This window comes from Hipposideros armiger, unplaced genomic scaffold (assembly GCF_001890085.2).
Source record: "Hipposideros armiger isolate ML-2016 unplaced genomic scaffold, ASM189008v1 scaffold_460, whole genome shotgun sequence".
In the NCBI taxonomy this organism is placed as follows: Eukaryota; Metazoa; Chordata; class Mammalia; order Chiroptera; family Hipposideridae; genus Hipposideros; species Hipposideros armiger.
The window spans coordinates 1,331,325-1,358,020 of record NW_017731810.1 but is presented as its reverse complement, the minus strand read 5'-3'; the positions used below and the strand labels follow the sequence as shown (position 1 = coordinate 1,358,020).

General features: G+C 41.9%; 1 protein-coding gene across 5 annotated transcripts in view; it reads left to right on the top strand.

The window, feature by feature from the left end:
• Positions 1-26,696, top strand: part of MRTFB (myocardin related transcription factor B) — a 173,514-nt gene that overhangs the window by 109,225 nt on the left and 37,593 nt on the right. For all 5 annotated transcript variants that reach the window (XM_019666079.1, XM_019666081.1, XM_019666080.1 and 2 more), the window contains 5 exons: positions 16,942-17,007; positions 18,217-18,272; positions 19,366-19,441; positions 23,498-23,659; positions 25,194-25,372. In XM_019666079.1, the coding sequence (XP_019521624.1) occupies positions 16,942-17,007; positions 18,217-18,272; positions 19,366-19,441; positions 23,498-23,659; positions 25,194-25,372 (539 nt within the window). The remainder of the gene's footprint in view (positions 1-16,941; positions 17,008-18,216; positions 18,273-19,365; positions 19,442-23,497; positions 23,660-25,193; positions 25,373-26,696) is intronic.

Below are 26,696 nucleotides of genomic sequence, written 5' to 3'. Positions count from 1 at the left end.
CTTGTATATTTTCTCATGTTCCCTGATTTTTTGCCACCCCCTCTTTGGAGAGGCCATTTCCTTTTCAATATTATTCAGAATGCTGCTGCTTTTAGGTTTACAAATGCATAATTCTAGGAAAATTAATTTTTTCCAATTAACATGTTTATGGGTTTTATTGTTTGAAACGAGGAAGGTAGCTAGCTCTAGCTCGCTCTTAATTATATCTTTACATGATCGGTTTAATTGGTTATGATGCACACTGCATCCTTCTGCTTTTTAAAGCACAGTTATTGCTATTTGTTGCATAGTTTTGTGGGTTTTCTTTTTTTAACAAAGCAAAGAATGGTTTAAGAAAAGGGCCAGAGGTATGGGCTCTGCTGTCCTGTGTCCTGGCACACGGAGGGTGACAGGACCAGTGCACAGAGCGCTTACTATAGGGCTGGAGAGTGGGGGGCCACCGTGCAAGAAACTCAGGACGTGCAGAGTAAGGTCTTCCTTCATCGGAGAGATGAAGACCACCTCTCTTAATACTTGTTTAATTTGAAATGTGATTTTCCAGTGTTCTTTGGGAGGAAAAGCCCCACAACAGCCTCCTTCCATTTTATCTGCATTCAGCTCCTGCCGTCAGCCGCCCCCTCACCTCTCCACTCCCTCTCGCTCGTCTTATAGAGACCCAGAGAGTAAATGTAGAGTTAGCCCCCTAAGTAGCAGTCTGAGCTTCCCCCAAAAAGATATTGCCCCTTTTTCTCTCATTTGGAATATGAGCATGATAGATTGTTACAGGTTTAACAGATAATGATAAGAAATAGTAGTTGGACTTGCTAGAGATGAACTACTTTTGGGTTTGATAGAAAAAACATCCTGATGGAAGCAAACGACACACAATGAGGTATAAATAGCTGTGCCAGGAACCACACAATGGGGTCGCCTCTGCTTGTGCACAGGAAACCTCACTGTAGCTTCTTACAGAATCAATACCGGTGGAGTTTTGGGGACACATTCCGGACACTCACTGACGGGAACTTAAATTTTTTAAAATCATTCCCTTAGAAAAAAAAGTTAAGCATTATCTATGCATCATTTAAGTCAAGTTCAAGTGTTAAGCTACTATTAATACCTTAAATTTAAAACAACTTTTGTGCTACTTGAAAAACCAAGAAAGTAGAGGAAAATGGAATAGGAGAAATCAAAAGATGTCACCACAGCAGAATGTGATGAAGGAGCATAGAAAGCAAGGGTTAAAAATATAAAAACAGGGTAGGGGGGTTATCGACAGGAACAGCCGAGTAGAGCTGAGAGGCTTACATAATGCATAGATTGTTTCCCTAACAATGGTGACCATGCTCTCCATTTATTTATACATGTGCGATAGATAGCAGAACGACAGCGGCCAAGAGCGTGGACTCTCAAGTGAGATATATACTCAGGGTCAGACCCCAGGCACACCATTTTCTCACTTTCTGACTCTGGACAAGTTTTGTGCAACGAGGACAGACAATACGTACTTCATAGTATTTTTATGAGATGCCTGGCTTTATGCCAGTTTATCATCCCTCTTGTTTTTTTTTTAACCCTTTGTTACTTTTCACTTCTATTTAAGATTAAATTTTTAAAGTCCTATCTATGGTGACAAAAGAGAAGTATTCTATATTTTACTGTTATGTAGGTTCATGGGTGTAAAGAGCTAAGGGGAGAGCCCTTTTTGTATTTTAAAACATTCCACAGAAATGATTGGATGATAAAATTCATCTTGTCTCCCCACAGTTTCATTGAACTGGGTTTTGCTTTCTAACTCAGCAGACCGTGTTTCTGCTCATTTTCTGCCACAGCCAGTGCGGAGGGCAAAAAAAATACAAACATTGAGGGTGATCAGGTACTTCAAAGTTAGCAACACTGAAAGAATATTAGACCTGGGTTCAATGAGAACAGGAAAAAATAGGAGGGATTTTGCAGAAAGCTACTTTTTTATTTGGAGGAGCAGGAATGTAACTTGGTTCCCAGGCGAGAGTGAGCTCCTGGAATCCAGTGCCCCAGTCACCGCCTGCAGGTGAGCACCAGTGGTCAGTTTATCAGACGCGTAGCATCAAACATGGGACAGGCTGCTGCAGAGCTGCGTCTGCCTTTCAGCCTCAGCTCAGACGTCAGCTGTCGTGACCCATGCAAGTGGACCGATGTGGCTGCCACTGTTGAAACACTGAACACCCTAGAGTCTAATTAGATGCTCTGCCGTTTTGTCAGAAAGGACAAATATATGTGACGTTAGTAATGTCTAATGGTTTACGCCTCCTGGTTAAGGGACACTGAACGTATTATAGTTTCTATCAACAGTGGTTGGTTCCCCACTCATTTTTGGCAACATTGGCTTTTGGTTTTGTTGGTTTGAAAGAGCAGCCTCTAAGATTTTTTTAAATGTCTGGGTCATAAGTTTCCAGCTAATGAAGGAAGGATAGTTTGGGTCCGTTTAGTTCAGACACAGGCTGGTCTCCCTGGTGCTTCTCAGGCAGTCACTCTCGTCTGGCTTATATTGGGGTAGATTTGAATTCCTGCTGCTGCTAATGGTGCCAGCCAGCCAACAGTTTTACCCGGGGAGGGGTGGAGGGGACGACGACAGACTTTATAAGCACATCATCATAGGTTTCAGAGGTTATGTGACTCCTGGACAAGAAAGTTCAGTGCTACCTATTGAAAGTGTTCAAGTTGTGCCGTCTGTGAGGGGTTGTCATCACAAAACGGGACAGTTTGGATAGCACAGCGTATCACCTCACAGCCTTGTTAGTGCTTATGTATATAAACTTTGTGATAAAAACCAACCCATGTGTAGTCGGAGAATGGAATTATTTTTTGCTTTAGGTGATAATAGCAATACATGTTATGAATTCTGATCAAATTCAAAATAGGGAATTTTCCTTAAACTAGTTTCTTTTGTCAAAGCAGCGATAGGGAATCTCAACTTTTGACTTACCCATAAAGGGGTTAGAACATTTTCTAATGTTCAACATGATGAGACTTACATTTAATTTCTGATTCTACCACTAAAGAAGGATATTACAAATCACTGATTTGACAACTTAAGAATGAATAATTATGAATTTTGAGTGGAAATCAAATAAATTGAGATGGTTTAAATTCAGATAAATGGTTTGATATGAGTCATTGTTGAGATAATGAATCATAATACCGGTGCTACCAGCTAATTATCCCCCATATTTAGCAAAGACAACATGGTAGCAAATGGGCTTAAAGAGGAAGAATTGATGCCCAGTGTGCAGAGCTCTCCGATGGCCAAACTGAAATGCCACAGACAGAAAACTGGGGTGTATGTTAATTACCTGGACTAAGCTTAGTGCTCTAACACCCCAGGCTCAGTGTTTTAACAAATCAAAGTGCTTCTCTTGCTCAAAACATAGTCCAAGGTGGATGGCACAGCTGTCCGAGTCAGCTGTCCTCAAGAAGCAACTCAGGACGCTGGACCCCTTTCATTGTGTGGCTCAGCCACAGAGGTGGGGGGCGGAGTTACAGATTTGGGAGACCACCTTCCCAGTCTGTCCCAGGCTGGTCAGTGACCGTGGAGATAAAGCATGTGGAAGTTTGTGGCAGATTGTGGGGTAGACACTGGAGGAGATGAACTTGGTGCTGGGACGTGGCTATGGCAGGTCTGTTTATGAAAAAAATGCACGTTTGTCTGAGATATTCTGAGTAACCCAACCTGGGTAAATAGAGCAGGTAAATACCTGTATCAAAGCACCCAAACTTTTTTAAGTGACGGAAATCATCTCCCTTGTACTCTACCTATGCTGTGCTTTAGCCACATATGACTGTTTAAAATAATTAAAGCAAAATAAACTTTTCAAAACTTCAGCTCCTTAGTCACATGGGCCACATGTCAACTACTCAGTAGTCGTATGTGGTTAGTGGCTGCTGCGCTGCACAGGGCGGATTATAAACCATTGTCATCGCTGCAGACGGTGCTGTTGGACCGGGCAGCTGCTCATGTCCCTTCTCCAAGCCTCTGCTCAGTGTTCCTCCCGCCCAGCTGGGCAGGCCCGAAGGCTCCTAAAACTCACCCCCTGCCACTGCCTAGAGAAAGTCACGTGATCCTGGCAGCTGAAAATAACTTGCTCTCTCCCGCATATTCCTGAGCATCGATCTGCATCTCTTTATGGCTTGTCAGCTTTTGCCATGAGATAGACGTCTGTACCATCTTCATTATTAGACCACGATATTTCCTGGAGATAGAAGCGTTGTTTGGGGCATTTCACTGCCTCACTCTCAGTGGTCTGCATCTCACAGACACGTTGTTATCATGCAACAAGTAAAGAGTATTGTAACTCTCCCTGCCTTCTGAAACAGAATATAATTTGAACTGTTACCTTCAGATATAATTTATAATTCAGTTATAAATGAATAGCGAGCCCCAAATGTGATGCGTTGGCTCCAGAGGCAGTGTTGTGTGTATACAATTGTTTGCCCGTGCACAGAATGACCCCAGATCATTACTAGGTTACTAGAATTAGTATTTACTATTTGATTTTTGTCATCTGCCACTTCCAGCTGCTTTCCCTTTTCTGATTTGCTGCTTCTAATCTGTAAGGAACAAGTTAATGAAATGTAGTGGAATCCTGATGTTATTGTCGATTCAACTAAAATGTATGGAGCCACAGCAGGAGGAGCTAATGGGCGGTTGAAATAAAGGACCGTACAACGCCTCCTATCAGTAAAGCACATGAATTTCACAACACCTGTTTTGATTTCTCTGGGAAGTTCTTCTTTCTTCGTTTTCTACCAGTGTTCCACATAATCGGAAGTATGGTACAAGTGAGGTATCACTAAATTAATGTTTTAAAGAATAAATCTGAAAAATAAGATATGGTCCTTATAATAAATGTAAATGATTCAGTTTTTTAAAAATGGGTGCATGCTGCTTTTGAGATGAAATGATGTAATTTAATTTTTAATTAGAAATCATTTCATTTGGTAGAGATTTGAGTGCTTCTGTGCAGCACGATGTCAGAGGTGGTAATCCTCTATAAGCCACAGCATTCGAGGAGCTCATAGAGTAAAAAACGAGAAACGAAATGATAACATAGGACCTGGAATACACACACACACAAAAGAGACACAGAAGAAACCCATGTGCGCTTCGGTCTAAACAATGAGGTTACAGGCTGCGAGGCCAGGCCTCCCTCCTGTGCTGCAGACCCGCGGCACCCGGTCCTGACGTCTGCAGGAGCCCTCACCCTTCCCCGAAACATGTTCCTCCAGGGTTTCCTGTGTCGTTCAGGGCATCTGTGCCCCCCCACTGCTCACACCAGGACCCTGAGTGGGGGCAACCCTTAGCACCTTCCTTCATCCCCTCCTCAAAACCTATCACCAAATCCCGTTACCTAACCTGTCACTTCTGCCTTAAAACTGTCCTTTATCCACAGCACTGGTGCACCAGGCAGCACCCTTGTCCAGGGCCTCTTCCTCAGGTAGGGATAGAGCCGCCTAGCGATCCCACCTCACCCACACGGGCCCCCAGTACTGAGCGAGGCCCCGCCTCTGTCGCAGTTGCGTGCAATGTACATTTTCCCATTTAGAGAGATTAGAAGGAGCTTTAACCCAGAAGCATCTCTCCCTAGAGCTGCACAGTGAAATCCTAACACGGCAGTGGAATACAGGATTTCTGATTGCCCCCAAATACGAAATATAAACACTGTCTTCTTTTGGAATACATAGGGTAAGAAATGTAGATGTTTGGGTGTAGAACCAGCGTAGTCCTACAGATTAAAAACTAATTGTCTGCAAAAAAAAATCAAGGATTGTTTGAACCTCTCCTCTGCATTGTAGCTGGTGATCCAGCAATTGAGCGGATGGTTTTGCTTTCGAGTGCCTGTTATTTGTATTATACTTCCATTTACCCCACTGTGTACTTCATTTTCACTAATTTTTAACCAAATGAGGTGTTTTGAATGCACATATGTATAACAGCTCTCCGTATGCCTGCCACAGGCCAGTGTTACCTCTGCCGTTCTGTACCAGGCCCCCTGGCTTGACATCACGTTGTCATACCACGAGAGCATACTTTAAATTCATTCCAACTTTTGACAAAAAGGAGAAGGGAGTTTGTGTGAAGGTATGATCAGTTTAAAGAAACATGCCCCATTTTTAGCCGTCTGTTTCCATGGTAACAGAAGCAGCAGCCAACCACAGAGTTATCAAAGTGCCTGTAAATTTCCAAGGCACAGTGTTGCAAGCACTGCCTCCCTGACCTCACGCTGCAGATGAACGCAGGAGAGCTACAGTGTGGCTGGCCTGGGCTGTGAGCGTTTTAGCTTTGACTTCGTTTGTGCTCTTTGATTCCTAATAGAGGGTAAATGCTGCCTTCTAGGCCGTGACCTCCTTACCAGCAAGGGGCTGTCAGCCATTTAGAATTCCATGGTGTGCGCCACCTGCCTCTTCCCCCCACGCCCTCACCCCAATGGATTTCATAAGGATGCAGAGATTTCCTGACAGTGGAACGAAAGGCAGTATTTCTATGTAGTCTAAGGCCTAACTTTCTCAAACACTATTTTGTGCATTTTTTTGTTTTTTAGTTAACTTGATGTTGTGCCTCCCTTTTTTTTTAAGTGGAAAATAACCATAATATAAAAATTCCTGATCAAAATGCTGTTTGCTCATCATAGTGTTGGGGTTAGACTTAAGTGCACAATGTGTAACTAATTGTTGCTTGGAAATGGTGATGGACCTTTGCTTAATCTGTGCAAATAGCATGGCTCTCAAAGGACAAACCATTTTATATTTGGCCTCTTTGCATTCCATTTTTAAAAATTACTTGAGTCTTATTTTGTAATTGGCAAATTAGACCTTGAACGTATAACCAAAGGTCTATAATCTTTGGTTGCTACTTTTTATCATCCGTGAGAGTATTTAAGCACTCTTTCTTTAATGCAGCATGAATTTCACATTAATTGAGTAGAGATGAAAAGAAACTGGTATCTACCAGTTTTTTACGCTGTTCTTAACTCCTTTGCCTTGAGCCTTCCCTTTTTAGCCTTCTTTTACCTTCAAAACATCATAATTAGGTTTTGTGTTCTGTTCTACCACCAACATCAATTCAAAAATATACTGAGCCGCAGATTCATACAACAAAGCAAAACTGTTCGTTCTGCCCCATGATAATCACTTGCCCATAGAAAATCCTTTTGGTGAGTTCTTAAATTTAGCCTAGAATTCTTTCCTTAGAAAATAGTAACTCAGTTATGTACTTTAAGTATAAATATGCAAAATTAAGTTACCCATGTTTATTAAACCTCCTAGTGAGCATTGTAGAAGGTGCTAGAATATAAGTATGAGGTCTAGAAGGGGAAATAGAGCCTCCCCCCCACACACTTAAAACACACACACACACACACACACACACGCAAAAACCTAGAATTCAGTTTGATCAGGAATATGTAATGTAGCTGTTATTGTAGTTATCAAGTCATTAAAAGATGAAATCCCTGTTAGTGGTCAATGTAATTATGGGGGTGGTGGGAAACAGGAAATTTAATGACTGCGTAATTAGTTTCTTAGAATCTATTGTCTTACTGACTGTTCTTTTTCTTTGAGGTAAAATTCACAGGACATAAAATCAACCATTTAATGGCCCAGAGGCATCTAGTAATCTTCACAGTGTTGTACCCTCCACCCAACCCCCTCGCCCCCCGACCTCTAGCTCCCAAACATTTCCATCTCCCCAGAAGAATCCCTGGAGTCATTAAGCAGTTGCCCCCATGCCCTGTATCCACTGGTTTACCAGTCCTGGATGTTTCACCTGTGTGCAATCTTGCCATATGTGGCCGTTGTTCAGGTCACTCATATTGTAGCAGGTGCCAGTAGTTCAGTTCTTTTCCTGGCTGAATAACATTCCATTGGATGGACATACCACTGTTCATCCATGCTTCTGTCCCCCTATCCCCACCGTTTGGCTGTTGTGGATATGCTGCTGTGAGCGTGTGTGTACGTGCATGCATGTGAGGCCCTGTTTTCAACTCTTTCAGTTCACCTAGAAGTGGAATCGCTAAGCTGCAGCTGTTCGTAGCTAAAATTTTATATAACATAATAAGCTTTAGCAAGAACTGCCAAATGTTCTAATTTTGTACCTTGCGGTCTTTTTCTCTCATAAAATTGATGCAGTTCAGAGCCAATGAGTGACTTGCCAGTTTCCTGACTGACTTCTCTCTTCCAAGCTGTGCATTATTAGCTGGACCATTTCGGTAATAAATAACCATGTTTCTCTTTTCAGCTTTCTCTTCAGAGTCTGCAATGAGTATTTCATACCTGTTTCACCGGCCTCAAAACTAACTTTTCCTTCATTCACCTCACTTTCAAGAGATGACCTGTCTCCTTCCTCCTCGGAGCAGATAGAAGCCATCCTCTGAGAACTCCCTGAATGCCCCAGACCAAGTCTGTAAACCTGTCTGCTGCTGCCTCTGACCCTCACTGCTCTCCTGTTCTAATGGAGAAGGGTCTCTTGGCAAAGCCTGTCCTGTGCTCCCAACGCCCCTCACCCCTTCCAGGGCCCGTTACCTCTTGTCTCTGGTTCATTCTCCTTCCTTCCTTCCTTCCTTCCTTCCTTCCTTCCTTCCTTCCTTCCTTCCTTCCTTCCTTCCTCTCCACTCCCTCCCTCCCCTCCCCTCTCTCAGTCTTCATCTTATAATCTTGTTCAGGCATGTCCAGCGTGACGTGCCATACCCCTCAAGCTTGTCACCCTCCTGGTACCTTCATGGGCAGCATCTTGAAAGGACCACTTCCATTAAAGGCGTTCACACTCTTACTCCTCCTCTATTCCTTACCTGCTCCAGTCTGACTTCCATCCATCACTCCAAAGAGTAGCTTCTCCATGGACTAAAACAGCAGCATTTGACCTGGTTGGTCATGGCCCCCTTCTATTAGTAGAAACACTTTCACACACCCGCCAGGCTCCTCCTCCTCTTAGGCAGCTCCCTCAGACTTCTTTGTTACATCTTCATCCCCCAGCTGACCTATGAAAGGGCTGTGAGTTGTTGGGGTTCCTAACAGCGCAGTCCTGGGCTTTTTTTTCGTTCCCCCCTTTCTATGTTCTCTACCTCGGGAATCTCCCGTGGCTTCAGATACTCCGTAAGTGACAACTTCCAAATGTCAAGCTCCTGCCGAGACCTGCCTCCTGAAATCGAGACCCATAGAGCCACTTGTCACTTTCAGGTCTCCACTTCCGATTCCAGCATGCCCGGGACTGAACTCCCCAGTGGCCAACTGTGCCCTTTACCTCAGTAAGTGGTCTCCCAGGTGCTTATAGTCAGACACCCAGGAGCCATCTTTCTTTTTCTCTTTCAAACACAACATCCCCTCCTTTACCGCATGCTGTTGCTTTTTCTTCTAAATAGACCTCAGATCTGGCCATTACATCCTCTCAGCTGTGTTGGAGGTGAAATAAAAAACGAGAAGTCTTGTGCTTAAGGTTTCTACCCTGGAGCATCAGAAAAATTCTGGCAAGTTGATACATAAGTGTGTGGTTTACAAGAGAAAGCTTAACTTGAGCTTCTGAGGATCAAACGCCAGGCCCCCGCCCCGTCATCCTCACTAATTTTTTTGATGTCTTTTGGTCCTATACTGCTTATTAATGATACCAAATGTTACTGTTATTTCGGCATGATGTTATCAGTTTTAGGTAAAAGGAAGTGAATTTAAAGTTACTTTAAAATGTGATGATGTACATTGTGGGGAAGGGATGAGCAAAAAGGTACTCTCTTACCTTGTTAAGTGGGAATACAAACTGGTAGAACCATTTGGATTACAAAGTGCACCTTTCAAAATTTTAAATGTGTGTTCCATTATTAGAAATGTAATGCCTCTGTGTGTGTGTGTGTGTGTGTGTGTGTGTGTGTGTGTGTGTGTGTGTGTGTGTGTGTAAAATCAAAGCATGCCAAAAAATGAATCAGGATAATCATTGCAGCATTGTTTATAATGGCAAAAAAATCTAGAAACTGAAGTGTATATAATTCATACATCCATATGTCAGATACAGCCATTAATACAACCAGTAAGAAGAATGAGCTAGATTTCATGTTTTTTAAACCAAATTACCAAAGTACATGACTAGTATGATCCCACCCTGTGTATTTCCTTTGCATATTTTATATTTAATATTGCCAGAATATTTACAAAGCATCCTCTGGAGCCATAGAAATTGAACAGTGGTTACCTCCGTAGAGAGGAACCTGGAGGTCTAGGCTGGCATGCACTGACTTGCACTTTTTAATGCCTTTTTCATGTGCACGTGTCACCTTTATTTTAACAAATAAATGGAAAAATTTCTTAAAAATACAGATTTTTACGTGGCACATACAGTGGCAAATTTCTGAGACCCAGGCTCAGTAGGAAATCCTACTGAGGATGTGACTTTTTACCCTTTGACTGCAAAGCAAACCATTCACAGCAAAGAACTCTAAATGTGCGAATCTTTGTAGGATCACATTTTTATAAAAGTCCTGCTGGTGATGGGGGAGGCTGTGGCTGTGTGGGGGCAGGGGGCGTATGGAAATCTCTGACCTCCCTCTCGGTTCTGTTGTAAACCTAAAGCTGCTCGGAAAAATGAAGTCTTTTAAAAAATCCTTACGGTTTTCTATCTGGGAAAAGGTGGTTATCTCCTCCAAGTATCTAAAGTAATAGTAATAATAGTAACAATAAGAATAACATTTTAACATTTATTTTTAAGGTAAAGGAAGAGGAGCCTTTTGCCCTTTCAATGTAAATTGTTTAAGATGTCATTTGCCCCTCACTGAGTGAATAAATGCAGTTATAAACTTTATTACTGAAATGCTGCTGAGAAAACACTGGAACCCTATTGCAGGGGCCATCACACTTAACGACTCTAAGGCAGCCCTTAGGGGCCCGTTAATCCCTCCTGTGTCTGAGTTCAAAAGAGTGTGAGAATGTTGGCTTTTCCAAATTGTCTTGTTTTATAGGATCAGGCCACTAATGTAATGCTGTTTAAACAATGCCAAAGTCCAACCACTTTAGTCTCTTAACTACTCAAACATCTGTTTGAAAATATTTTAAAAACCTGAAACTAAGGTCTGGGTTTTTTTGGTTTTTTGTTTTTGTTTTGGGGTGTTTTTTCCCCCTAGTATTGACTTCAGAGTCAGTCCATGGTCAATTCCAAGAGTGTTCTTTAGCTCCATCTTTGCTTTTACCTCTGGTTTTCCCTTCTGCCACTTGACCGACTGCTCAGGTATTTTTGTTTTTTCACCCCTCGTGTCATATAATTTATTCTGTCCAGTGTCACATGATTAAATAATATACATGGGTCCTCTCTAGTTTGCAGACAGCTGTTCATCTCCCCTCCTGTTCTCAACCTTCATACCCCCAAACTAGCTGTTTATATGAAGAATTTCCAAGACAATGGCTTCCTACCATACTGCTTCCCAGAAAGCATCATTTCTGCCTTGTTTTTTAATAACATACAGTCCTCAGATGTCCCCTTACAAGCCCCCTTGGCCAAAACTCTGCTTCGTTTGGTTTCTTCAATTCATGTGAAACTGCTATATGTTATTAAAATGCTGCATAATGTGGTTCTTTTTTCTTTCCTGTGAAAAGACCCTTTAATAACATCACATTAAGGAAACATTTCAAACATTCTACTTATAGAAACAAAAGAGAATAGACATATCATCTTGGTTCCCAAAGCAGCTGGGAATTTTGAAGTGGGGTATATAAGTATTATGTGAAAGACAGCATTGTATTTTAAGGTTTTTCACACTGGAAACTAATCCTAAAATTTTGTTCTAAAAGCACTTTAAACCATTTAAGAAGCAGGGCAAAGGAACTAAAAAAAAGGTACTTTTAAATATCTAAACTATTTGTGATGCTGAATAAGAATGACATTCATCTTTACCATTAGATAAGCTACCTTTCATTTTTTGGAATCGCGGTTAAAATTGAATTTTCACTTTTCTTGTATAAAAGAGAGCAAGTTCCAAACATTTCTGTTGACACAACATAGTTTTGGGGTTTTTTTAAAAGATTTTTTATTGGGGAATTGGGGGGATGGGAACAGTGCTGGGGAATTGGGGGAAGGGGAACAGACAAGTTGCTGTCGTTTTGTTCTTCAGTCTAGTTGTGGAGGACGTTGCTTCACTGGCCCAAGTTGGCACCATCATTGCGCTCTTCCTGGGCGAGGCAGATCAGTCGCCGGCTTCTGGACGGTCGCTCACTGCGGCTGCTGGCCGCTCACGCTGGCTGCTGGCTACATACGGTATCCCATGGAAACCTTCACTGCCACAGGGGCTGCAGCCTATGCCATCGCTGGCGACTCATGGCAGCCCAGCTCCAGGTTGAGCTGTTGTTCAGCATCTTAGCTGTGGAGGGCAGTGTCCCTGGCCCTCATATGTGGGATCCGAACTGGGGCCCTCTGGCATCCCACGCCAGTTCTTAAACATCGCGCCACTCGGCCGGCCCACAACATAGTTTTTAACTGTTGTAACAAGGAATAACACTAAGTAGAATTTTCAAAATTATATGTATTTTTCTCTTTATTGAAATGTAATAGGAAACCGTGAATGTTAGCGCTAAGAGATAATAAGCTACATCACCTTGGAAAAATTCAACAATTAATTTTTTTTCTCTAAATGCAGCGAATATAGAGTAATCTATATCCATATTCTTACATATCTACTATAATTTCAAAGATGATGGTCTGCACACAAAGAAATCAGCCTCTTTACTTTATGGCCAGGCCTCATAGTGACCACATGGAGCGGAGGAACATATCACTTTTAGAATAGGTGAAAAGATGTTTTAATAAAAAATAAAAGCCTCGGACTCAGGCTAATGAAGAAGATGTGATACACACAGGAAGCAGGTGGCTCAAGAGCCTCCTGCCAGTGGGTCAGGTCCTTTGTATACTCTCGTGAGCTTGGCCATCGGGAAACACGGAGCTGTCACAGCATCCTCACCTTGTCCTAACTGTTTCTGCACAGAGGATACAGTGTTAGCTGGATAATGAGATACACTTTTTTTATATTTGCCCTCCCCGCTTTGGGGGTTTAAACAGGTTTAAACCCAACCATTGTAAACTTAAGGACTTCTCAGGACCATACGTTGGGCTATTTTCGTTTATACATTTTCCAAAGATAAAGACATTCTTTGAAAACTTGCAAAGGTGAGCAATTGTCACATGAATTCTATTTCAACTCTTTGTTGAAATACGTATGATGAAAGGATGTAGCCACTCACTCACTGGGCGTTTTGAACATTTTTCCCCCTGAGAATTCTGTAGACTTACGTGTTTTGTTCTCTTGTATGTAGCTAGTTAGTGGCTAGAAGGCCATGGGGGATGCTGAATTTTAGTCAGTTTACTAGTAGGACGGAAGCTATGATGTCAGCCCAATACCACAGTTCATCAGCTCAATGAGGCACCAGGGGAGACTGCTCTCGGGTTCAGTCTTCAGATGCAAGGCCATTGCCTGGGAGACTGGCTTCCTGGGCAGCTGTACCACCACCCACCATAGCCCTGCAGGAGAGCAGCGCTGGGCCAACACCTGGTCTTCAGCGTGGGGCTACAGAAATGTAGTCTCGTCGACACTGCATTTGTGCCAGGTTGTCCAGAGATCACCCAGTGTACTGCTTTCCTCATTGGTCTTAGGAGCTACAACTGTGTCACAGGTCCAGTAGCATTTGGTGATCAGGCCCTTCCCTCCCTCTATGCAGATGTGCGTGTGGAGGATGCAAAGGGAGGAGGATGGTCTCCAGGCTTAATTCATAAAGGTCCCACAGAAACTTGATAAAGCACCATGATCCCACAACCGGTCATTGAGAGGGTCGGGTCCTCTCTGCTCAGGGTCTCTTACCCCCTTCACAGTCTTGGATGAGCTCGGCCACATTCTGCCCGACTCGAGTTTTCCAGCACTGCAGGATGGTGAAGCCGTCCACATCATTCAAGCCTTGCTCTTCCTGGCCTTGGACCTTCTGTACGACGCAGATATCAAAGTTGTCATTGATTATGCATTAACTTTTTTTGCATTTGATGAGTGGGAAGACCTAAAAGGAAGTTTGATATTTTACAGCGTTAGGACCAGTTCTTTTCATAACTATCACTCATTCTCAGAAGAGCCCTATCAAGTTGTGAGTGACTGGCTATATTTCATATGCACGAATCTTCTAATTGTGTTTTAACATTAACCCAAAGTGGCAGTGCACCCGAGCCTCTTGATGGGGCACTGCGCCTCATTTCAGTAAAGTGTCAGTACTGCCCACCTCTTGGTGCAGATGGAACAAAATCAAGCAGCGTCATCAGCCTTAAAAGCATGGCTGCTTATATGCCTCCTCTTGATAAGACATGTTTTCCCTAATGTCTTCAGTAACGACCACGCCTGGGGAGGACCTCCTGCCCCGCTGCTCGGAGTAACCCTTACGGGTGATACTGCTTCTTGGGAAGATGGGGTAGGCAGTGATGAGAGCTGACTGGGGAGACTGCTCTCCTGCCTTCCAGCAGTGACAGAAGTAGGAGCCATTGTTGGTTTTGCCATCAAACAAACTGGATGGAAAACACAAATGGTTTGCATTTGATTTTTGTTTTAACAGTTGGTGGCTGGGACACACATTCACATTGTGTATTACCCTCATGGTAGCACATCAGCATCAAAGATGGTAGAGCCAATAGGACTGCTCTCAAGGTGCGTGAGGGCAGCTGACCAGTGTAGAGTCAAGAGATGCTCCAAGGGTAGCTGTTGTCATCGGTGTTAATTTGCAGATCAAATTGTTGCAGATGTACCCATCATTCCAAGACGCCATTCCCCAAAAGTGTATATTGCGTTTGATGCGTTTGTCTCACAAGTATGGTGCTTTGCTTGTTTGTTTGTTGGTTTGTTTTAAACCAAAGAAGGGGGCTGTTGATGTTTTCATTACCCTTTCTGTTTTACTCCTTTCTTTGAGGACTCCCTTGGGAGAAAGGAAAGATAACCGCTAGAGATTCTCTAATAGAGATGGACCACCGTGTTCCAGAAGTGCCAGCCTTTCAACTGGAGATGGTTCTGACCATTTTCTCCTCTCAGTAGTCCTTTTCTTGGGATTTTACCTCTTGAATATGAACATCTTAATTTCAGGCAAAGACTAACATTAACGTTCACAGAAGAATGTTAGAGTACGAAGGCATTTGGGTACTGTCAGATCCGCAGGTCAGCTCCTTGGTTATTTTTGTTCCTAGTAAAGTACAGTGGGAACGTACTATCCTCAGTAAACTGTAAATTATCAGGGTAAGATCGTTCTCTTAGAGCATAATTGATTCAAAGTTTCACAAAACAGTTTATAATGTGAGAAACATGTACATACATTTTTACATATTTTTTTTTACTCATTACATTTTTCTTTTGCTTTGTGTAATAGAATCTTATGTCAATTTCTTCTAAATGGGATGTCATTAAAACTTTGTGATCCAATGGCCCCCAAAAGCAAAATTTTTTTTTCAGTTTTTAATAAAGGACAACATGCATATCTACCTATGAATAAGAAAATATGTTTAACAGCTATTTTACAGTCTAGCCTCTTTCTGAAACACATCTAAGGTTGTGCTTTGCTCTGGAATCGGCACTCAGGCAAGCAAAAAGCAAAGGGCCTGAGGCCTCAGGCCTTGGGGGTTTAGTGCGATAGGAGCCATCGCGGGCACTGACTCAGGCCTGGGTAAGAGGCTGGTCCAAGCCGGCCCCCGGTCCAGCCAGCACCCCTTTACTAGGAAAGTCCCTGTCTTCCTCCCCTGCCGTTTAAGAAATACACATAGGTAATTTTTTTTTTTTTTACTATTGACTATCCGTAAACAGACCCTTAATAATCCTAACCTTGGTTTTCATCCAGGGTTTGAAACAGAAATAAAAATGGGAACTTAAAATTGAATGTAAAGCAAACCACGGAAAATAGTTTTCAAAGTTACTTCATGTATTCCTCTTTTTTGAAGTTGGCTCGTTTTCCAGATAAAAATATAGAGCTGCTGCAAAAAAAATCTGCTTGAGATACCTAGGGGGGAAATCTATTTTTATTACATTTGGCAAACTGGATTTCCACATTTTGTGAGGTATGCTTTGTTTTATACGAGTCCTAATGATTTATTTACTTTTTTTAATTAAAATGATAAGGTATCCATCAATTTGGGACTTTCTTAGAACTTGTAAAATGAGATAGGTGTTTTGTTTGTGCAAAGATTATTAAACTTAAGTTCTTAATTTAGAAGTTTTCCCTGGGGTCATTTGTAATAGCTCATAGGTCCACTTTTTATTATGCAGTTGACCTTCATTAAAGCTATTTAAAATGTGTTCCAGTTGGAGTAAGACCCTCCAAAGAAATCAATCTTAAAATACATTTTGCTATAACTTGTTTAAAAAAATAAAACGAAGGAAAGGCAAGGAATTTCACATTTCTCTTCCTACAAATAAAACAAGGTATAAGCCAATTGTTTTTGTTTATTTGCCTACTACTATGTGATTGTATTTAAACAACAAATACAAAGGGTGCCCAAAAAAATGTATGCACATTTTAAGAAAGGAAAAAACTGTATTAAAACTACGCTGATGGGAACCACTTTGAGCACCTCTTGTCATTGCACAAGTCAAACATGACTTGTATTCATCTTTTGTTATCGGAATATATTGAGTATTACAATTTTAATACAGTTTTTCCTTTCTTGAAATGTGTATACATTTTTTTGGCACCCTCTGGCGTTAGTCATCAAATTAAGATTATGAACTAAGTAAACAAAAATATTCCGAGAGAACTTCCACGCTCACCAAACAGGCAGAAATCATGAGCTGATTTTCTTTTTCCAGGTGGCAGGGTGCCAGGTAGTTCCCTTATTCAGTTATGAATTAGAAGGTGTGTCATGAGCCTCGGTTGTGTCTCCCCTGAAACTCCATAACTTGGCTCCTGTAGTTGCTCTGAACACCAATGGTGTTTGTTTCCTTCCCACAGTGCTCCAGCTGAGGCTGCAACAAAGGAGGACGCGGGAGCAACTAGTGGACCAGGGCATCATGCCACGTAAGATTGACGTGTCTTTGCCATCTCGAATGTGACGTAACAAAGTGGATGTGTCCGAGAAGCACCCATGTACCACTCTACTTCAGTTGTAGCCATTGAATCAGAATTCAGTTGCCAGATGAGTCTGTAAGGCAGCCCTGGGCTTCAGTGTTGCCAATCTAAGAAGTCACTTATTCGGCTTTAAAAAATGAGAAAGGAATTATGCTTTTATGTTTGCCAGTCTTCTGAATCATTGATAGTACCTTTTGTTGCTTTATGATAAGGAACAGTTTTTCTCTGCAGCAGTTATTTCCCAGTGAAACTTTGTTTTCTGGACTCCTATTCATGGAGTATCTAAATATCTTAAAGCTAACATGACAGAGCCAAAGCTTGTTTCATAACCAGCCAGATTTTGCCAGCTCTGCATTCCTGAGCAGGATCAATCAAGTAGATCAAACTGTGCCATCTAAGACACCACTGCTAAGCCGGCTCTGGTCTGCGTTTTGAAGCCGGCCCATAGCCAAAGCTGTTTGGGCTGGGCTGCTGGGAGTCTGCAATGCTTCACGCATCAGCAGAGCCAACAATAATGATGCTACCAAGAGCTGATGGGTCAGGCTTGGGACGTGAGAGCCCAAGGAAGCCCACCTAGTCTTAGATCCCGTCCGTCATCTGACTGCCTATAGTCATTAGTACTCGGTGTTATCAAACAGTGATGGATATACATGCAAAAGATTTTTTTTTTGCAAAGGAAATTGATAGAAATACTTGAGTAGGGGATGTTTTAGTAAACAGTGCAGAGTGTCCTCACGTTCAAGGTTAGATCACCCAGTGTTAAATATCCTGAGGACATTTGGGCTTTTCCAGTAGTGTCTTTTTCCACCAAAAGCAAAAGCCTGTCAAGGAATCATCAAACAGGTTCCTCAGTGACGGTAATTTGCCCCAATACTGGTTAGAACTCGTCTGACCTGATATTTGCGTTGTCATGATATACGAGTATACAACTCAGTTTTCAATGTTCACCTGTTTTATTTGTGAAATACATAATTTTAATTCTGAAACATTTAAGGTGCCAAATTTTACAGCCCTCCTAAAGGAACTAGTAGATAAATGGAACTGTAGATGCGAATTAATAAGAATAAGAGGAAACAGCAACAAGATACACTGGAACGTTTGACTGAAGGGTGCACTCCTCCTCTTATACCCTGGAAATGATTTCTTTTCCTCTCACAGCTTTGAAGAGCCCAGCGGCATTCCATGAGCAGATAAAAAGCTTGGAACGAGCCAGAGTAAGAAATCTCAGTTTAAAATGTTCTCCTCTCTTGTGTTTTAAAGTACCTGTGGACAAGTAGCGTACTTTCGGGACACGTGGCAAACAGGGTAATATATCCTGGGGTAGTTTTGTCTTGGAAGCTTGTAGAAAATACGTGATGTTGACATTTTGTTCTTTTAAAACTAGCAACTAGTTTTATACATAAAAGACAAATCACACTTCTTCACTGTCTTGATTTCAGGGCAGAACCACAGTTTTTAGAATAATAATGGAGTAATTCTGCCATTTGTCACCCCAGCAGACCCACTGTCCCAGTGAGGTGCTGACACCAGATTCTTAGCTGGTTTCCCTGCTGGGTCTGTTACCTGCACATCTGAGCAAGAGTGGGAGAATTTGGCTGACTGAAAGAATATTGCCACATTCAACTTGGCTTAAGCCTTTGAGTTGACTCTATCATAGCTGCACATCAAACTGATGTTTATTATTTTTCTTTAAAAGTATCATTATGCACGTTCATTCTTCTTATTTTAGGGAAAACTTCTATCCTGTGTTACAAAAAGCATGTTCTAAAAATTCCGTAAGAGTTTTCCCAGGATGGAAAATGATCTCTTAAAGTCTTATAAAATATAAAACCCATTTTAAAGCCTTACTGTCTGGAGTTAAGTACAGTTCTGAATAAGAAAATATGATCAAGGATATGAACTCATCCAAGAAAATACATGAGAAGTTTTAGGAAATTAGTTATCTAGGTGGATTTTTACTTGACCTGGAGTGTAGATTTTATTGATTTTAGATATTTAAATGATCAAAATCCTATATCTGTTCAAAAATCAACTTCAAAATTGTGAGCTTGTGCCTTTCCCAAATTCTAAAGTGTTTAGTTCATACCAGCAGACATTTCACATCCCTGTACAATTTTGAAGGCTGCAGTTTAAATTGTGTATTAGATAATAGTTTCGCAGAGTATTAATTTCTACTCTTCCTTTCAAAATCATGACTGAAAGGGTATCAATTTATTTAAATGGAGTACCTTGAGAGAAAAAAATGTAAAACCAGAATAAATCAAAAAGAATTTATGGTAACACTTTCTCTCTCTCTTTTTTTTTAAGACCGAAAACTTTTTGAAGCACAAGATCAGGAGCCGACCAGACCGCTCCGAACTTGTCAGGATGCACATTTTAGAAGGTGACGGTTTTAGTTCTGTTATTTTGTTGCATTTTGCTCAAGAAAAGAAGTGAGAATGCTACCGTTTTTTGTGTGTTCCCACTTTAATAACTTTTTACCCCACAGGCTGACATCCTCCAAATCGGGTAACAACACAAAGACCCAAAGTTAAATGTTATGTTAAAGCCATGGGGAGGGTTTGATTCTCCAAAGAACCCACTAAGGGACTGACTCTTCCCCAACAGCTGGTACCATAGGTGTCTCTACTGTACCGTTCTGGAAAAACATTTTTGGTCTGGAAGATTTCTTCATCGGTGAAGGACACGTGCCCACTCATTCAGTCAGAAAGGGTGTGAGAGCCACAAGTCTGACTCTAGATTTTCAGCTCCTGGGACCCTGTTATGTCAGCCTGGTACAATGCCTATACCTCACTAACATTTTCCCAACACTCCAGCTTTATCTGACCATTGTAATACACATCCTCCACTGGGCCAGACTTTCTTGACAAGCTAGCCTCATCACTCATAAAGCTGGTGGGGACAGTTCTGTTACACACGGCTCAGCCCAGGATGTTTTTCTTTCTAAAGAAAAAGCATTCTTGAAAGCTGGTGTCTGCACCATAAATTCCCCAAGTTACATTTTCTGCCATTGTTTTGCTTCTCTGACCAATTTACTGGACCAAAGTAGAAGCTTGAGCCCGTGATAGTCCTGAGTGTGTGAAACCTTGGGAAGATACAGAAAGAACCTAAAAAATCCTCATACATTTAGAGGCAATTATCAGGGAAGAGGAAGATTATTAGCTTTGTTCTCTCTGGCCTGATGATAGTGTTAGAGTTAGGTTGACATTATAATGTATTGGATTGAAGCTCAACGTAAAAATTAATGTCCTAAAGGTCAGACATGTCCAAAAATAAAATCTTCAGGAAGTTATCTGGTTGCTGTTATCAGAGGTGTTCATTCATTGGCCAGTGAGCCAGACACCAGAGGCCCAACAGGTGAGCCAGGTAGATGTTTTTCTTCATGGGGCTTACACTCTAATGGCACAGACAGTAATAAACAGGCCAAACAAATAATTACAGAGTGTCAAAGTGCCGTATAGGGAATACACAGGCTGCTGAGATAGGGAAGGAAGAAGCACATCGAGGATGTTGTAAGGAAGTTCCAAGTACCAACTTTGTCTCTGTAACCCCAAGTGGGGTCTCCTCTAATCCAGAGAACCGACGATTATGTGACTGTCTTCAGATCTGGGGCAGGAGGTGGGAGGTACAGTAATACCTTGGTTTGTGAGCATAATTCGTTCCTCAAACACTTGTATTGCAAGACGTCGCTCGTTTACCACGTGAAAATGTATTACTGGGTCGTCAGAAAAGTCATGACGTATTTTTTCTAGGTTTCTAGTTGCAAAAATGCGTCATGACTTTTCCAACGACCTAATAGAAATGTTTGCTCGTCTTGCGGAACACTCGCAAACCAAGTTACTCACAATCCAAGGTTTTACTGTATATGCCTTTCTCTACTTTGGGTTGTGTTCTCAGAAAGCCACTGGATTAAAACAGCTTTTCCCGAACTCCAGTGGTCAGGTAGGAGCAGCTACCTGCTGTCAGAGAAAAGCGCATCTTCAAAGAAGCGAGTTTCCTGGTAAATAACTTGGTAAATGGCTCCTCCTGTGCCTGAAAATATCTTGACCTATGAGGGACATGTCGGTAGGAGCAGTGCTGTCTGTTTCCACTTGCCTCCTGACTGTAACAGGCTTTATCAATATAATTAAAACCAAGGCAAATACATTTAACTATCAAAAGGGATCATATTTGCTTTTTAAAAGAAGACCACCCAACATTTAAAACCATAACTATGTATATGAATGAACCATAAGTGATGCTTTTAGGACATCTATTCTCAAGTTGGGATTTTTGAAGTAAGAACTAATGTGTCATCTATCATTTGAAAAATATCTTAACCACCGCCTCCCCACCCCCCCACATACACTTATTTTAACATTTTCCCAATTTTGATTGAATTGGATGTTTGGCAAGCAAAGGTCTTAATTATTTTCTGAAGCTCAGCATTTGAAAGCCAGCCTTGGTCTCAGGGACATGAGGAGGTAATCATACTATGAACTAAAACATACCAAAATGCCAGCATCTGATTATTTACTTTGGGGATATTTTCTTGCCAAACATCCCTCGGATGGTGTGAGTGGGAGAGAGCGAAAGGCAGAGGACTGTCCTACTGACATCTTAGCAGAACCATTAAAATCAACCTGAGAGCGGTCTGCGTGATCTGACTGCGCCTGTCACCTTCCTGGGTGCTTAGAAGTGTTTCATAACAAGATTGGGGCCACGGTTGGTTATATAGGAAGATTATAAAAGTGAGACAACCACATGTTATTTTATCTTATAGAGGTGTGCATTTATTTGCCAAAACTCTGACTTTGGGGAAGGCTTTAATGCGTGGCGTTCACATTCCCCTTCCTGCACAAAGCACAGCCATTGTACATCACCTACCACTTCCATTTACTAGAACAAAAACCTAAAGACTTGAAAAGCAATCTGAGTTTAAAAAGCCTACATTTTCCCATTTTTCCCCAAATTTTTTATAGTTGCTAATTGCCCTAACTTGACAGTGATTTTTTTTAATGACTCACATTTATCAAGTTGTTCCAAAGCATTTAACTTAGGTTTCCAAGAAATAATTATATTTTTGAAGTTTATCATTTTCCCATGACATTTAGTTAAATATGTATTGACAATCACACTCCCAACAGATATGAACTATTCTGTGGGCAATTGGGGTTGACTTTTGGAAAGCATGTAATTCAAAAGAAGCACGGTTGACCCTTGAACAACACGGGTTTGAACTGTGCGAGACCACTTATTTTTTTCAAACAATACTGTAAATGTATTTTCTCTTCCTTATGTTTTTCTTAACAGCATTTTCTTTTCTCGAGCTTAATCTATTCTAAGAATACAGTATGTGATACATGTAACATACAAAATATATGTTCGTTGACTATGTTGTCAGTCAGGCTTCCAGTCAACAGCAGGCTATTCGTAGTTAAGTTTTGGGGGAGCCAAAAGTTACACGTGGGCATTTTTGACTGGGTGGGGAGTCAGCGCCCCAAACGCCCGCATCGTTCAAGGGTCAGCTGACCTCAGACCTGCTAAAGAGCAGTTTATCGGCCACAGGCTTCGAGTAAGCTTTGGGCTTCGACCAGGACACTTTACCTACAAAATGAAGAATATCAGTTAATCCTGAGAATACCTATGGGGAATTTCATTAAAAGATCTGTGTAATTTAAGACACAAGCAACTGTGAACTCAGAATTTTGGGCTAACCCCTGATTCTTATTTTAGGACAATGTAATAAAATGAGAGAGAGTTGCCATAAACACACGTAATTGACAGAACTATGTAAATGAATGAGTGACATTTATCTGTTGTACAACTTGATACATTTGTAAGTAGATGAGTTGAAGCTCTGTGTGACCATAATTACCCTGTACACACTTGCATGTTCCCAACAGACACAAGGCTATGTATTCAGAAATAAACCCAAATTTTTAATTACAGTGATTGACTCAGGCACACAGGGATCCGTCCAGGAATATGGTTTGTAGCTCTTCCCACTGACTTCTGCAGAGACGCTTAATATCCTAAGACACAATGTCTCCCTCTCTGGGCATTGACTTTCCAATGAAGCCAAATCTATAATAAAACAGTAACTTCTATGGCCATGGACCACCTGTCTGTCCGTCCTCTGTGTCCCCAACACCTAATAAATGTGAATATGGCCCTGCTGTCACAAAGGAGCAATAGCAGTGCCCTATTTTCACTTGAATTCACATTAACTTGAGTCCGAGGGCATCCATATTGCATAGACAATATAAAGCTACTCGGGACTAAAAGTATAAGTTGTATTCTGGAGCATTTTTAAATAGTCATTTTCTCTTGCCGTAAATATCTTTAGAACACATACATATGTTTGAACCGGTTTAAATTAAATTAGTTGGCCTGAAGTAGCATTATGGAATAGAGAGAGTGATTCAAGTGATGGTTAAAACTGTGTTTCTTCCTTTAGAAACGTTTGCAGAGCCATCCCTGCAGGCCACTCAGATGAAGTTGAAAAGAGCCCGTCTGGCCGATGACCTGAATGAAAAGATTGCGCAGAGGCCTGGGCCTATGGAGCTGGTCGAGAAGAACATCCTACCTGTCGACTCCAGTGTTAAGGAAGCAATTATAGGCAAGCGTCTTAAACTGCACTATTGTCTGGGAAGAAAAAGGTCTTGTAATTTTCAGATTAAAACAAATGTAATTAAAAACGCCAGCACCAATCATGAGTATAGTTTTCTGGGTGAATTAGAAATTAACACGGGCTGGATTCCCATTATTGTTGTTACTGTAGTGGTCCCTCGGTATCCAAGGTGGATTGGTTGCAGGAGCCCTGGGTAGCACAACTCTCAAATGCTCAAGTCCCCTATAGAAAATGGCATAGTATTTGCATATAACCTACGCCCATTCCCCCATGTACTTTGTTGCCTCTAGATTATTTGTAATACCTAATACAGTGTAAATGCTATGTACATAGTTGTTATACTGTATTCTTTAGGGAATCATGACAAGGGAAAAAGTGTGTACATGTTCAGTACAGACGCAACCATCCCGGGCCTAACTACATATACACGTCAACAGCAACGTAACCTTTTTTCCCCCGAATATTTGCAGTCTGGGGCTGTTTGAATCTGGGGAGGCAGAACCTGTGGGTACAGAGGGCCAGCTGTGGATTATGCGTTATAAGACCAGCGCCTCTACCCAGCTAACAGATTCTTCTTACATCTGAGGTTTTAGTGTTTAAGTTCTCATTTTCTAAGCTAAACTTACCGCATTATACTGTTTCGTTTCTGGTTTTTTTGTTTTTTGTTTTTTTGCTTGCAGCTTTTCATTTTCGTTCTATTTACTTCCAGGAAAGATAAACCACTTGTTCAGTGTTAGTTCAGGAAGGTGAGCAGCAGATGAGTGTAGGTGAACCCATTAAGAATGGTAGTAGCCGTCCATTTCATCTCTTAGCTACCTGGTTACTACATGTCCCCTTTTTTTCCCACTATGATAGTTACCATGACACTGGGACTTATTTTGCATTAGTGTGAGGTTCAGTCTTAGGCAGTGTGTAGTTGATTATTCTAAGGAGTACAATCAGCTATGACTCCATTCGATCACAAGGGAACAGCCCCCAAAATACGGTGTCAGCACAGCTGGGCTGCTCTGTGACGTGGGATTTAACAAGAGACCCAGTCATGCCCCATTTCCCCCGTTGCCTCAGAGTGGTTTTTAGCAGCTGAACTCAAAATCAGCATCCAAACAAGGTCCACACGCTGCCTTGGCTGATGTGCCTCTGAAGTTGTAATCTTTCGGGCGGGTCTTCCTCTTCCTCTCTCCTTGTCGTATTCATTTGTGGATGAACGGGCTTGTTTCTTCCTCCAGCCTTCCCACATTCTGGATTCTGCTGGATGCATGTGTGTCCCCAGGTGTCATTAAAGCCTTTCTTGTCTCCTGTATTTCCTGTAGCCAGTAGGTGGATCCAAAGGCTTGATCTCATTCAGGTTTGTTTCTTCCAACTACTCATCTTAGATTCTTCCATTGGGGAGTACATTATGTTTATTTAGTTATGTGTTTTGAACCAGCTTCTTAAGTTCTTACAGTAAACAATGTTTCTCCTTTTTTCATCTTAAACTTGGTTTTCCAAGGCCAAGACGAGTTAAGAATCATTTCTTCTTTAGGTGTTGGGAAGGAAGGCTATCCCCAAACTCAGGGTGACTTCTCATTTGACGAAGACAGCAGTGACGCGTTGTCCCCAGACCAGCCGGCCAGCCAGGAGTCGCAGGGGTCAGCCGCGTCCCCAAGTGAGCCAAAAGTTAACGAGTCGCCATCTCCTGTGACCACAAACACTCCAGCCCAGGTATGACCTTGCTCGTGTTTACCCTTAAACAGAGAACGTGTCTTGTTTTTGACATGTCAAGTATATGTCTTGTATTTTATATATCAGTACATTCTCACCAGAAGACAAGTCTGAAAATATGAGAAAGTAAATGTAATCTAACCACTGCTAACATTTTTGTTCTATATACACATTTTTATTTCACAGTTTTGTAACTCACTTTTAAATTTTTTTCACATAACTTTTTGAGGGATATAATTCACATACCATAAAATCCACCTTTTTTTTATTGTCTTCACCATTTTAAAGTGTACAGTTCAGTAGCAGTAAGTGTACTCTCCTTGATGAGCAACCCTCACCAGAACTGTTTCGTCTTGCAAAACTGAAGCTATACCCACTGAACAAGTCCCAGTTCCCGCCTGCCCCCAGGCCTGGCAACCATCATTCTGTTTCTCTCTGTATGAGTTTGACTGCTTTAGACATCTCATCTAAGTGGAACCATAGTATTTGTCTTTTTGTGACTGGCTTGCTTCACTTAATGGAACGTGCTCAAGGTTCATCCATGTAGTAGCGTGTGACAGGGTCTCCTTCCTTTATAAGGCTGCATAACATGCCATTGGCTAGAGCACCTGTGTTGACCCATTGGTCGGGGCCATTGGGGTGCTTTTATCTCTTGGCTATTGTGAATAACAGTGCTATGGGGTGTGAGCGAGCGCACGTGTGTGTGCACGTGTGTGCATGTGTGCATGTGCAAGTTTACCATTGTGCACGGGGCCTGGTACAGAAAAAGCGCTCAGTAAACGTTGACTCGAGTTCCAAACCATGTGAGTGCTAGCTGATGCCCAGCTTGTAGAAGCGTTGTGTGTTTGGGTCCCTCTGTCTGAGGGTACAGCGTCTCCATCTTGGGTTCATCAAGGGTAGTGTGGGTAGCGACAGCTCATATTCTCCCGTCGAAGCTTACAGGGCACAGTGACTAACCCCTCGGCTTTGCTGGAACCTGGCCTAGCAGACGAATGAGGGTCAGTGACCAGCCTGAGGTGTCAGCAGGCAGAAAGGGAGAGTGAGGGAGACCAGCCTCACATGTTTGCTGCACCCTAGTTTTGAGCTTTAAAAATAGGGCTAAGAAGAATGTCAAGTATGCAAGTAAATACCATAAAAAACAGTTGTACTTATCCATTGGGGCTGTCTGTTCTCTGCTGCTGGCTGAGAAGGTCAGAACATCAGACACTATGGGCATGGCCTTAGCCTGTAGTCACATAGAACTTTGTCACCATCTACCTGGGAATGGCTTCATGACAGCTCCACCTGGAGGAGATGGGCATTCTCTTTGTCCTGGCATTGCTCG